This window comes from Charadrius vociferus, unplaced genomic scaffold (assembly GCF_000708025.1).
Source record: "Charadrius vociferus isolate BGI_N301 unplaced genomic scaffold, ASM70802v2 scaffold433, whole genome shotgun sequence".
Taxonomy (NCBI): Eukaryota; Metazoa; Chordata; class Aves; order Charadriiformes; family Charadriidae; genus Charadrius; species Charadrius vociferus.
In genome coordinates, this window is record NW_009647846.1 from 3,900,548 (window position 1) to 3,913,791 (window position 13,244).

Genomic DNA, 13,244 nt, shown 5'->3' on the forward strand with positions numbered 1-13,244 from the left:
GCTGAAGGACTTGGGCGTTCCTTTTCTTTTACCATCCTTATAGAAAAGAACAGCTGAGGGAGACTCAGATGCACGAAGCTTCCCCACATGTGATTTTAGTTGAGGTGAGCTACTTAGGCTCCTCCTGTCCAGCTCCATCAGCCTGGGAGGCCCATGGTAGCTAGACTCTGATGAGGACCTTGAAGAGGAAACATTAACATCTACATGGACTTTGCTTTCAGTTTTCTTCTTGAATTTTAGAGTGAGGAACCTCTTAAAGGAAGATTTCTTTTTCTTGGAATACTTATCAGGTGAGTCATTCTCTATCAAAAGTGAAGGGGAACTTTTAGTGATTGGCTTTTTGGTGATGTAGGCAAGTTCAAAAGGAGGTGGTATATCAACAACTGAGGATGGAGTAGATACACCACATGATGAAAGATGGTTTCTCTGAGAAAAACTACCTGAGGAACCATTGACACAAGGCAAAGACAAGTTGTCTTCTGTCCTTTTCATTCTACCATCATCCAGTACACAGCCATCACTTTCTCTGTAAACAGAGACAGGTATCTCTCTCCCTTCAACAGAGTAAGATCGAGGATATAAAATGAAACATCTTGACTTGGTTGGTAATGTCCTGTTGGCTTCCATTGGTTTTCCTTCCACTGAAAATAAATTATTGCTTAAATCTTCTGTCCCAGAGCCATTGCGGGAAGATGGCAAATCATTTTCAGGTCCAGTTTCTTCTGGAACTGTTTCTGGGACATAGCCCGGCATTTTCCCAGAGAGCGACCGTGTTCTAGTGACAATGCTTTTACGATCAATGGGCAGCAAGTTGTTTTCACCATCCATTCCTAATTCATCCATTTTACTGTGATCAGCTCCTAAATCAGTCTGCCCATCATAAGCAATTTCATTTTCTGCGGGAAGCACATAAGGGTCATCTAGGGAATCACTGCTAGTTTCTCTTTCTTCTGATTCTTCAGGCACAATGACCACTTCAGGGACTGCTAGATCTTCATGCAAGAAACGCTTGACCCCACATTCTAAGTTCATTTTGCCATGCTTACAGACTTCTAACTCTTCCTCAAGTGGGACCTGTTGAGGTGGATTTGGGACACTTCTGGTGAAGCCGTTTGCTTCCACCTCATTGTCTTCAAGTTGCAGCGCATCTGACTTAGAGGTTTCCACAATGCTTTCCCTTTGCTCTTCAACAGTCACATTTTCCGGCTCTGGCTCCATCCCCAGATTAATAGGTAGACTATCAGAAATCACACAATCTTCATCCAGAGAGGTCCTTTCTGTTTGAAGACTCTCATCTGAATGTTCCATGGGTATTTCCTCACCACATTCATTCTCACAAGGAGTAATTTGACAGCCATCAACCATATTCTCTGCATTCACAGTTTCTTCTTCCCTTTTCCCAAACTCTTTGCTTGTTTCACAGGCTACCTCTGATGTCTTCGCCTCACCTCTTCTCTCAGTGATCTGGCAGCCATCACTGGCATTTCCTGTGTTTGTACTATTGTGCTCATCTGGGTCTGCTTCCTCCTTTTCAGCTGCTGCTTGATGGGTGGACTCTCCTAAACCATTTTCAGCATTGGGTTCATCTTCATGCAGTTCTAAGTCAGGAGTTGTTTCTTCATGGGCTTCATCGGGCAGCATGTCAGGGCCTGCACAGTCATTATTTTCTAACTCCCTTTCCATATTCAAATCAAGCTCTGCATGCGCACTGTGGTCACCATCATGTGCCAGACACCCATCTCCCGTTTCTAAAATCTCAGGCAGTTCCTCCTCCTCCTGCCCTGCCTTCTCACTACCTGGGACTGATTCATCTCCGGGTAGTGGCATTACAATGGTATCTTTACAGTTATCACCCACTAGTTCCTCATCTCTATCCAAAATGTTATCACTGTCAGTCTTACAATCACTATTGTCCTTAACCAGGTCCAGGTTGTAAGAAGTTTCCTCCTTGTTTTTGGTTTCACTACAATCACCTACAACATCCTCATCTTCATCTACAATCTTGGAAGCATCATCATCCCCATCAGGGGCATCTGAGGACTCCTCACAAAGTGCTTTGGACTGGTCACAGTCTCTGGTTGACTCTTGAGAATCTGGTTCCATTGGTTCAGCAATTTCTGAAGAGTTACAGTGCTCATCTTCAGTGACTTCTCGATTGCCGATATCCTCATCACTAGCAATGTTATCCTTTTCCTTCTCTACCTCTCCTGGAGTTTCCAAGACTTCATTTTCCACAGAGGAATCATGCTCATGTTCCAAGTCATTACAGTCTTTGCTGGTCAGCTGAGCTTCAGGAACTACAATGTATTCATTATCTGCCTCAGATTCTGGGCAATCTGCATTGCATTGGTTTCCTTCATACAGCTCTCCATCAAGATATACCAGTTTCCCATTTGAGCATTTATTTAAGTTATTGTTGGAATAAACACCGGATTTGCCCTCAGTGTCAGCTGAGAATTTTGGCTTGGGAGCAATAGGTGGTTTGGGACCCCTAGGCATAGAGTTCGGGTTATGAAGAATATCAGCCCTTGGCAGTGAAGGAGAAAATTTGGAGACAGCTACTGGAGAAAGATGACCAATAATCTTTGGTTTCGGTGCTAGTGGTGGCTTTGTGATTTCTGGAGAAAAGAGAGAAAAGCCATGTTAGTCATCTCGGTTTCTTATTAAAGCCAGAATTTACACAGAAATTTTATGTAGACTTTACAGTAGACTTTATCTTATACCAGTGACTTCTAATGCAGAAGGAGTCCAGCCAATAAAAGGCTCAGCTCTGAAAAGAGAACTGAAGGAGCAAAGCATATGCACTGTGCTTCGAAGTGGCACTGTAACTGCTCCAGGGAACATGGTTTAAGGTCAAAACTGAACTGAACTGAACTAGATGCAGCCCTAGCACACTTGGGGAGAGAAAGATCTACAGCTGCAGAGCCAAGGGTACGTCATACACAGATACTCACAGATGGGTAACACCTCCCGCACTCAGAAGTACTAACAACATTAGAGACCTTTTGATTCTGCCCCAGAAATCTGTTTGCCCTAAGATTAAGTATGAACACTTTGATTCAGTGACGCTGAAGTGTTTCACTGCAATGAAAGAAACACCTTTCAGCCATAGTAGCTGCTCTTATAACACAGTACAGACACTTTGTAGCAATGATTTTAATTTCAATATGTAGTTTGCAGAATTTCAGCATTGAACAAAATTAGTTCTACCAACAGATCAAGGTTTAACTCAACCCAGCGAAACTGAAGTGGTGCCCAGACAGAGTCTTCCCATCTGCCATTACCATGGCAACAAAATATGGAGTTACATTTTGTTTGTCAAACAACATAATCATGAGGGATAAAACGGTTTGCTAAAAGTTTGGCTAATACTTTACATTGACTATGCAGCTGAGCTATAATGCGTTGAATGAAATACTTCAACCCAAAACATGAAGAGAGTTACTGGTTTAAACTTAAGTTCAGTTTTCAGTGTACAGCTTCTTCAGTCCTTTCTTTAGTCAAAAGATCCTCCATCCTCCTGTAAATCCCAGGACCCCTTGCAGGTTCTCTGAACATCAAAATATACTTTAAAAAGTGAATTATCTTGCAAAATAAGGCCAGCCAGGGTCTCTAAACTATTTCTAGTGGAAGTGCTGATACACATGTAGAGGAATTCAAGCAGATTGACAATAAGCTAGATGAATTAAGTCGTATATGGCTATTTTACTCACAGTACAGTTTACATGCCACAGCCATTTCCAGCTGCCTTGGTCCTGAAATTAATATTCTTCAAATGACTGAATGAAATGCTGAAAGGCTGCATAAATAGGCAACAATAGGGATCCTCCCTCATGAGATTTTAGATGAGATGAAATATGAGGTGTGAAGAAGCCAGAACAGCAAACGGTTACAGATGGTAATAAGTAGAGAAGGATTTTGCTCTTACTAATGTTTCCTAGCCATCAATAGGTAATTACATGGTTAATCAATCAGAAATCTCTAATTCTTTTTATAATTTTAATTAACACATTTTAGTGGAAAAGGGGGAGCTCTCCATTGTAAGGAAAAGCATTTCACCATGAGAGAGACAGGAACAATTCTTTGTGCAAAATCTTCATGCCCTACACACAGGAAATAAGGGAACAGCATCTCAAGAGACACCATTTAAGATATGGTTCCTACGTGAAATCCCTATCCTAAACCATGGTATGAGTTTCAGGAAGTGTAGCTACTGTGCTGTTATATTTTGAGTATTTTGGAACGCAGACTTTTGACATCTGGAAGTGAAGACAATTAAAATTCAGCTGTGCACCATACTGAGAATAAAGTAATACTGAATGCAAACTGCTTAAAAATTATTCTCTGATTGTTCTGATATTTGGTATCATGGTACTTTTCTTATTGTTATCTTAATCCAACTGGAGTAATTTGACTGGCGCATTTGTTTGGTTAGACTCTCTAAGGTATAAGAGGCTGTTTCTTCTGATCTTCTTAACCTTGCTGAAATTTCTTCCAATATTCATAAAGATGCTGATGGTTTGGCAATCTGATGTAGTCAGAAAACAGTCTTTCTAGAATTATGAGACACCAGAGAGATTTCACCTAAGTTAAAAACTGAATTAGTGGTCTCGGCTCAGCCCAGGAGTGAAAAGTCTGTTCTGATCAGGCACCTTATCGCATATATTGATTAAGAATTATTCTCTATGTGGGGTTTTATCTGATCCAGCTTCACGTGTGGGAGGCTTAAAACAACTTGTGGAAAAGGAGGGAGAGAGAACTGCATATTCGCCAGTCTCCAGTACTGTAGTGTGTACTCCTGTTTCTCAGTATCCACTGCTGCTTTGAGCTGCAGGGCATCTGTCTAATTATTGAAAGCACAGAATGGGTAGCTAATCTTTCCCTCCAGATTATTTCGGAAACGTTATGTGCCAAACACTTCACCATCACTGAAGTACCATTGCTTCTGTTGCAGCCAGCAGCAAGTCTGCAGCAGCTGAAGGCAGCAGAGTGCTGAAAACTGTTGCCTGTTAAAAACCGGGAGGGAACAGAAGTGGGTCAAGGATCTTGTAAGCCTGGCTCTCCAGCAAGATATGGATTTTTAAATCAGTTATTGCAATGACTGAACATCCTAAACTAACTTTCTTGCAGTAAAATGCATGAATTTTTTATTGGCTAAAATAGATTTCTTACCCCTTTCCCCCCAGAAATCAGCAATGGACCCCTTACCACCATAATAAGAAATTTTTAGGACTAACCCCAAGGAAGAAACATCACGTTGGAGGTATTATACCACTTCCTGCAGTGTCTGGCTTTTCCTAGGAATGTCTATCCAAGACTAGGACACAAATATACCTACTCTATTCCTGGGATGTGACAAGGCTTGAGCACAGTCCCTGCATTCTCATCCTTGTTCTTATCAGATGGAGTGTCTGTACTGAAACACTGAGTAGTGAGAAAAAGACTGGACTGTAAAGACTGCCAGTATCTCCCAAGCTTGTCTTATAAACAAATTTTAAATAAAAATAACGTAATGATCTCATTTCCTTTATGTAAAATAACCATGCAGACATCCACTTTAAAAAAAATAATAGCTTAAACACAGATGCCCACTTTCCCTCCGGTGATAATTTTCTACAGCAAAAGGAATCAATTAATCTTGAGTTTTTCCTTCTGCTACCTTCAGTGACATTGCTATTGGAAGAGAACTTACGGTAATGGACCCTGTTCACGGTATGGCAGTAATAGGCATTGTGATGCCCTACTCTTACCCACTTGTGCCAGCTACTGGCCACTAGTGATTCCTTTCATAGTTCTTTCCTAACTGTTCTGTGTGTTGATCTTGCCTTTCACCAGGCTCCTTAAACAATTTTCCTTTTTTTCCTTTAGGTGGGGGAGGTGGCAGGAGGAGTAAAAGAGTTTGTTTAAAGAATGACCCAAACAATTACTGAAAAGAAAGCACCACTGTTTGCCTTTTATCAGGACTATTTCATTCTGCTTCAATTTCTGCTTCCTTTGCTGTCTGAGCCACTTGAAAGGTTCTGGCTGTAACTTCTAAACAGACACAAAATAACATTGCACCATAAGGAATGTGTATGTTCACAAATTGTGCATGTTTATTTTAGGATGTGTTTTATGTTGGAGGGAGACACACCCACCTGGTGCTTAAAAGGAAACTCTTGGGGAATAGGAATTTCTTTAGCCTGCTCCTCCCCTTATTGTTCAATGCTTCCTTGTACTGACAAGGACCGCTTCCTCTCCTTACCCACCTTCCTTCAGGCAAACCTGCATTTCAGCAGGGTTTCATTCCTGCCAGGGTCCATATGAAATGACATTACTCTCCTCCCCTCCAAGTTTCTAAGCAGTGAACATTAGCCTAGCAGCTCTCCGGGAATGGCAATCAATCCGTACAGCCTTCACTGTTCAAGTGTCACTTTGGAGCAGTAAGTATTTTGTAGTGGGGTATTGCCTGAAATGCTGCAACTACCCACTTTCAAATGTTCTGCAGATTTTGGAATTAGCCTAGAATTTAACTAAGGCTTATAAGGGACCATATCTACCCCCACTCCCCGCTCCCATCAAGCAGCTGGTTTTGAGGTGAAGACCTAATTAAAAAATGAGGTTTCACATTTCCAGGGATATTTGTAGAGATGTCCCAGGCCCACGGTCTTTGATGGTGGCCCAAGAAATTACTTAGCTCGATAGTGCAGATACTAGTTCCAGCCTTGGCTGGTGCCACAATGAAGTTCAGGAATCTCTTAAGATACTGAAAGTAGCTCTTTCTGACCAACGAGCTTTTGTGGACCTGTGTTTCCTTCGTGCCTTCAGCATTAATTCAACTCAGACTTATGTTAAAAGAGACAGTCAGGGAGAGACACTCAGAACAGAGGACAGAAATGCACCGCATAGTTCAGGGATCTGCAGAGCTCTTGGATAGAAATGACAATACAGGTGGAGAGACCACATTGCAACAGTGGGATGAGACTGCACCAAACCTAGAATCCCAGTGGAAACCAATGCACACAAGTCCCATCTGTCACTGCTTCTGCCCAGGAAGAAGGGACTGAAATCCACAGATGGAAAGTGCCTGAGAAACAGGAAGTAGAGGGAAAATATCCATACAAAGGTATCAGAAAGTCAGCTCCGACCGCAAGCTGCGTAATTTCACTCAGCTATATCAGAAGAAAGTTAAAACTTGTCTTTTAGAAGGCTTTGGTCTGAAGTCAGCAAAAGGTGGAGTGTATACCTTAGCGTCAACCTTATCTCATTCCTGTAATAAATTGCTCATTTTTAAAATAAAGTCCTTATTTCCAGTTAGTGCTGCCTGGCTTCTATCTCCAGCTTCTATCTCCAGTATTTGTTATTGTTTCTTCCACTGGGTTAAAGAACCTTTTATTATTCAGTATTTCTCTAGGGAAGACGTATACTTCCCTACAGCTATGTCGTGGTACATTCTTCTTTTTGATAAACTGAACAAATGAACTCATTAAATCTTTGCAGTTGGACAATTTCACCTTTCCTGAAGTCTTTTCTTTTGGATTTTTTCTGAACCTTTTCCAATTTTCCAATAGCCCCTATAAAATACAGGGGGCAGCCCTTTGGGAAGAATTCCACAGCGGGTACGGATGATGCTGTCTACAGAGTTCAGTTCTTTCTTATACCCAGGTCTCGCTATTCTCCATTAGCTTCTTACTGTATCAGGGTAACTTCCTTGTCCACTGTGACCTCTAAATTGTTCCTAAGGCTGTGTTGCCTGTTCATTGTCTCTAAACCAATAGCTTTATAATATGCATTAAGTGTAATTTGTTTGAATGAACTTAAAGATCCAGATCTGTTTATATAACTGCCCTGCCTACTGTGTTAATTACCCTTTCACCAGTCTTTACATCATAAAGTGAACTTTGTCATCTGATACTTTCTCTTTGCTTTCCTACCAAGGAAAATTTTGGACAGTATCGACATAATCCTGGTCCCAGCACTTCACAGTGTTACAGAGATAACTACTGCAGAGATTCGCTACTGCCAGTTAGCCAGTCCTCAGTCTAATTAACCCAGACTTTATTTCTGTTATATAAATGCTTTTCTCTTAAATAAGAACACCCTACTAAAATACTACACAGACATCAATGTATGTCTTTGCATCTATACAGTTGCCTTTATCAAGCAAATCTGTAACTTCTTCCAAAGATTGGGATTAAATTTCCTATTTGAAACAAGCAAAGTCCCACCATTGAGGAAATGAGAATAAGCAACCTTAAGAATACCAGTAAATACAGGAATTCATTGATACGTTACTTGCCGAAACACTATTATAGACATAAAAATTATTTGGACTGGGAAGGACAGAAGTTATTTCATGGTAGCATTTCTATTTTATGAACTAGGCAATGACATGAAACAACAAAGAACCTATCCTATACCAACAGCCATCATGCTCATGCTCCCTCTTGCATCAGAGCGTGACAGTGCTGTCTAACAGCTCATACCGTTGACGAAAGCCATGTGCTGCGCAAACCCAGGAACTCATGAAAAAAGTGTGACTGCACTGTACAGTCATAGTTAGAAGTTTCTACACCTCAGCTACCAAAACACTGAGTTCTTACAACGCAGGACAGAGTGGAAATTCTGTACCTGTGTCTATTTCAACAAACATGGGTTTATATTTTGACCATGGTGCTTACTCCTTAGAGAAGAAATTGTTCTGAAAGAATGGTAGACAGAGCTTCCTGTCAAAATAACACATGGAGCTTCACTGTAAGTGAAATGGACAGCTCTTCTTTGCAGATAAAGAGCTGGTTTTGGACCCAGCCAGAATATGGGCACCAGCCACTTCAGTAATACTGCCAGGAATGTAAGGCAAGCCAAGCCCAGAGTCTCCTAATACTCATTTATTACATTTCCAGTACAGGAAGCTGTAGGTTCCAAACTGTAATTACAATTCTGCCAGCTGTCCAAGTCAGACAGTGAGGGTGTGTTTAAGCTGCCTAGGTAGATAAGCCATTTTAACGTCATTCTGAATTAAGTACCCAGAATAAGCTGTGTAACCTGCTTCAATATGTTGGAGACTAAACAGATGAGGTAGCGTGATTTACAAGGCAAGTATAATCCCTTTGAGGGGTTCAACTCATAAAACACCAGCGCTGCCACTGGTAGGACCCCAGGACGTAGTGTAAATAACCGAGATGTCATTAATGTTGCAATATTCACTGCAAAAGTAGTTCTCTGCTTTACAGCATGTAAGTGCATCACTTAGATCACACTGTCAGAGAAAAGCTTGAAATGATAAAAGTTACATAAGAAATGAAAACAATTGCACGGCAGTCACTTGAAATGGAAAAGGTATTTAGACTAGGATCTTGTAATGACACAGGAGTGCAAGTCTTCCTTTCAATTGGGACCTCAGTCCAGATTTAGGTATCAGCTGCCACTTTGACTTGAACAGGAATTAGATACTTAAGTGTCTTCTGAGAACTGGGGCTTTAGGCACTTGAGATCTGAGGTCCTGTTCAAAGCCAGCAGGTCATTGGCTCCCAAGTGCCTTAGACATTTTTGAAAATGGTATTTCAGCTTCTGCATAAGTCTCACGCTTTTGAAAAACAGTCTTATCCTCTCTTATCAGTGTATGTTCTTCAAAAGTGTGATCAAAAGTACGCTGTGTATAGCAAGGCTCCACTAGTGTGACGGCAAACCTATAGTCAGTAGTAACTATCCCATGGGAATTTTGCCTTCTTACAAACCTTAATTGAAATATTAACAGCTGGGCTGTCAGAGCACATACCACTCCGCAGAAATAAAGTGCTGTTCTGTATAGTTACTGGAATCCATCCTCTACGATTAGATCAATGCATTATGACTCTGAGATATTGTATCAATAGCTTACAAATTTCTCTTACTATATAACTTTATTGCAGCTATCTGTAAATCATAGACTCATAGAATGGTTTAGGTTGGAAAGGACCTTGAAGATCATTGAGTTCCACCCTCCCTGCCATGGGCAGGGACACCTCCCACTAGACCAGGTTGCTCAAGGCCACGTCCAGCCTGGCCTTGAACACCTCCAGGGATGGGGCCTCAACAACCTCTCTGGGCAACCTGTGCCAGTGCCTTACCACCCTCAAAGTAAAAAACTTCTTCCTAATGTTTAATCTAACCCTGCCCTCTTCTAATTTATATCCATTCCCCCTCGTCCTGTCACTACATGACCTAGTAAAAAGTCCTTCCCCAGCTCTCCTGTAGGCCCTCTTTAGGTACTGGAAGGCCGCAATAAGATCTCCCCGGACCCTTCTCGTCGCCAGGATGAAAAGCCCCAACTCTCTCAGCCTCTCCTCATAGGAGAGGTGCTCCAGCCCTCGGATCATCCTCATGGCTCTCCTCTGGACACGCTCCAGCAGGTCCGTGTCTTTCTTATGTTGAGGACTCCAGAGCTGGACGCAGTACTCCAGGTGGGGTCTCACGAGAGTGGAGTAGAGGGGCAGGATCACCTCCCTTGACCTGCTGGCCACACTTCTTTTGATGCAGCCCAGGATCTGGTTGGCCTTCTGGGCTGCGATTGCACATTGCTGACTCATGCTGAGCTTCTGGTCAATCAGCACGCCCAGGTCCTTCTCCTCAGGGCTGCTCTCCAGCCATTCCCCACCGAGCCTGTATTTGTGCTTGGGATTGCCCCGACCCAGATGTAAGACCTTGCACTTGGCCTTGTTGAACTGCATGAGGTTGGCTTGGGCCCACCTCTCCAGCCTCTCCAGGTCCCTCTGGATGGCATCCCTCCCCTCCAGCGTGTCTACCTCACCAAACAGCTTGGTATCATTGGCAAACTTGCCGAGGGTGCACTCAACCCCACTGTCCATGTCCGCAACAAAGATGTTGAACAGTACAGGTCCCAGTGCCGACCCCTGAGGAACGCCACTTGTCACTTCTCTCCGCTTGGACAATGAGCCGTTGACCGCAACTCTTTGATTGCGACCCTCAAGCCAGTAAATATACAGCCAGTAAATATAAAACAGTACAACATCCCACAGAGAAACAAACACTGCTGGGAAAAATCTAAAGGTCATATAATCAGCAAAGGATGAATTTCAACACTGACAACAATCTTGATCCTGAAAATTCTCAGCATTTTCACTGTCTCTAGCAGACCATACATACAAGTCTTGGTAGGGCTGGGGGGGGCTGACTATGAAAATACACATATACATGACAAATAATCTTGGTTCTAAACTACTGGCATGTATTTCTTTTCAAAGTGTTTGTGATGTTTCCAATTTGGCTGTGATTTCACAACAGGAAGTTCACACTGCAGCAGACAGCTTATATTTACCTGTTGTTTCATATATTGCTTCCTAGGAGCCAAAGAACATGTTGGTTAAAATTCTCTGACAGGTACATATGGCAGCTTTTCCTATATCACTTTCAGCAGTAGCTGAAAGAATATATAGTCTGCTTACACCTCTGAACAGTCTGGAGTCTAACATCCGTACATTCTTCCTATGGGCAGCATCATTTCAGCACCTGGCAAACAAATCGGTACTTAAGAGGCTGGAAGGTGCTATGTATGAGGCTGGGAGATGGGGTCTGTCTCTTGTCTCCTACCGCAATTTTTTCCTCTGACCTTGGGTGGACTGCTTCATCCTCTGTTCATATCAGTTCCACATCTCTGAGGGTAATCCGTATCTCCCTTCCTGTTTTCTGTCTGTCTTTATTTTAACTTCTGTGGGATCAGGGCTGCCATATATGCCAGCACGTATGACTCTGCTTACTGGAGCTATGTGTTACTCACTGTAACTAATGGCTAATGCTGCTCCCCGAGTTGTGCCAGTTAATAAATGCCCCTCTCCTTCAGACTCAGTAGGAAGTTCTGCTTTGCACTGATGGGAGAGACATTCCTTGCATTGTGTGAATGTACAAAACAAAGGCTGAGAAGGGATATGAGCACTCTATAAATACAACCTGGAGGTAAACACCAGAGGAGGAAAAGAACTATTTTTAAGCAAAAGGACAATGTAATCATAAGAATAAATGGCGATTAATCTGGTCTGGAAACTAGAAGAACTTGCAATGGTAAAAGGTTCTCAGTTCTGTGAGAGGAATAGCAGCAGAGCTACCTAAACAGTTTTGCTTTAAGATATAATTTGATGAATTAATGAAAGGAGTAATATGACACTGTGTTCTGTAACAATAGGTACCGCTTTCGGTAATGAAGGTAGTCCCATTCAGTCCTACATTCCTGAAAAATAAAAACTGCTAATAAAATTTAAGTCTTTACAAATGGATACACCTGATATTCCTTACACCGCACTTCCACTGACAAAAGGATCAGATTAGAGATGGTCTGGTTTAAATAATGGAGAGATGAAGAAAGAGAGGTTGGAGCATCACAGCTAAAGCCATTTTTGGCTGGCTCGCTTAACTTTCAAATGAGCTTGTCTCCTGGGAAGGACAGAGTCCAGCCCAGGCAGGATCAGAAAATAGAATGGACACTTTTTGGGAAGGAGAGTGTCTCACTCCCCGCTTCGAGGGGAAAGAGAACCTTTTACTTTAAACTCAGAGGAGTGGTACGACATGCTGATACAACAGCAGAGGGCTGGGTTTGACCCAAAAGATCCTTTCCAATCCTATGTTCCTGTGCTTTGGCAAACAATGATTCACAATTTCCCAACACACGACAGTTGTAGGGCAAGGTATCTAGCGGTGAAATCTCTGGGCTTCAGGATGTACCCATGAAAGTGAGGTACCCAGCAACATTCACCTTCTGGAACAAGGGAACACAGTGGAAAATTTTAGGGCTAACACAAAGGGACTGTTTCTCTTCCTCTTTAATTCCAGGTGCAGCATTTGATTTTTCTAAATAACTCCAGAGTTAGTAATAATTGCTTCCTGGATTGTTATGGTTTTTACACACGTGCCTCGCCCCTGAAAATCAGAAAGTGTTGGTGGAGAATTTAAAGGCTGCCCCAATTCTCCAGTGACTTCTTTTAATGGTTAACTGTTGAACATCTTGTCTTTAATATCTGTTCCCTTCTCATCCCGTCTCTTTCACCTGCCCAGTTTGCACCAAGGAAAAACCCTGGGAAGTTAACGAAAGAAGGAGGAAGGGTTGGGGTCTGCTTTGGAGAGAAAATCCTGCACAAAAAGCACTACCTCCCCAAAAAGGAGGCTTTCAGACACTAAGTCACAGCAAATTTCCCAGGGGCTCTGGGGAGGGCCGAGTGTCCCCGAGGGCAGAGCGGGCGCAGAGCCGCGTCCCTCGGCAGGCGCAGCCCCCCGCC

General features: G+C 42.5%; 1 protein-coding gene across 1 annotated transcript in view; it reads right to left on the reverse strand.

Annotated features, from left to right (window-relative positions):
- Positions 1 to 2,613, reverse strand: part of FGD5 (FYVE, RhoGEF and PH domain containing 5) — a 98,592-nt gene extending 95,979 nt beyond the window's left edge. The window contains exon 1 of the mRNA XM_009882896.1: positions 3 to 2,613. Coding sequence (XP_009881198.1) covers positions 3 to 2,499 — 2,497 coding nt within the window. The 5' untranslated portion in view covers positions 2,500 to 2,613. The remainder of the gene's footprint in view (positions 1 to 2) is intronic.
- Positions 2,614 to 13,244: the final 10,631 nt, after the last annotated feature.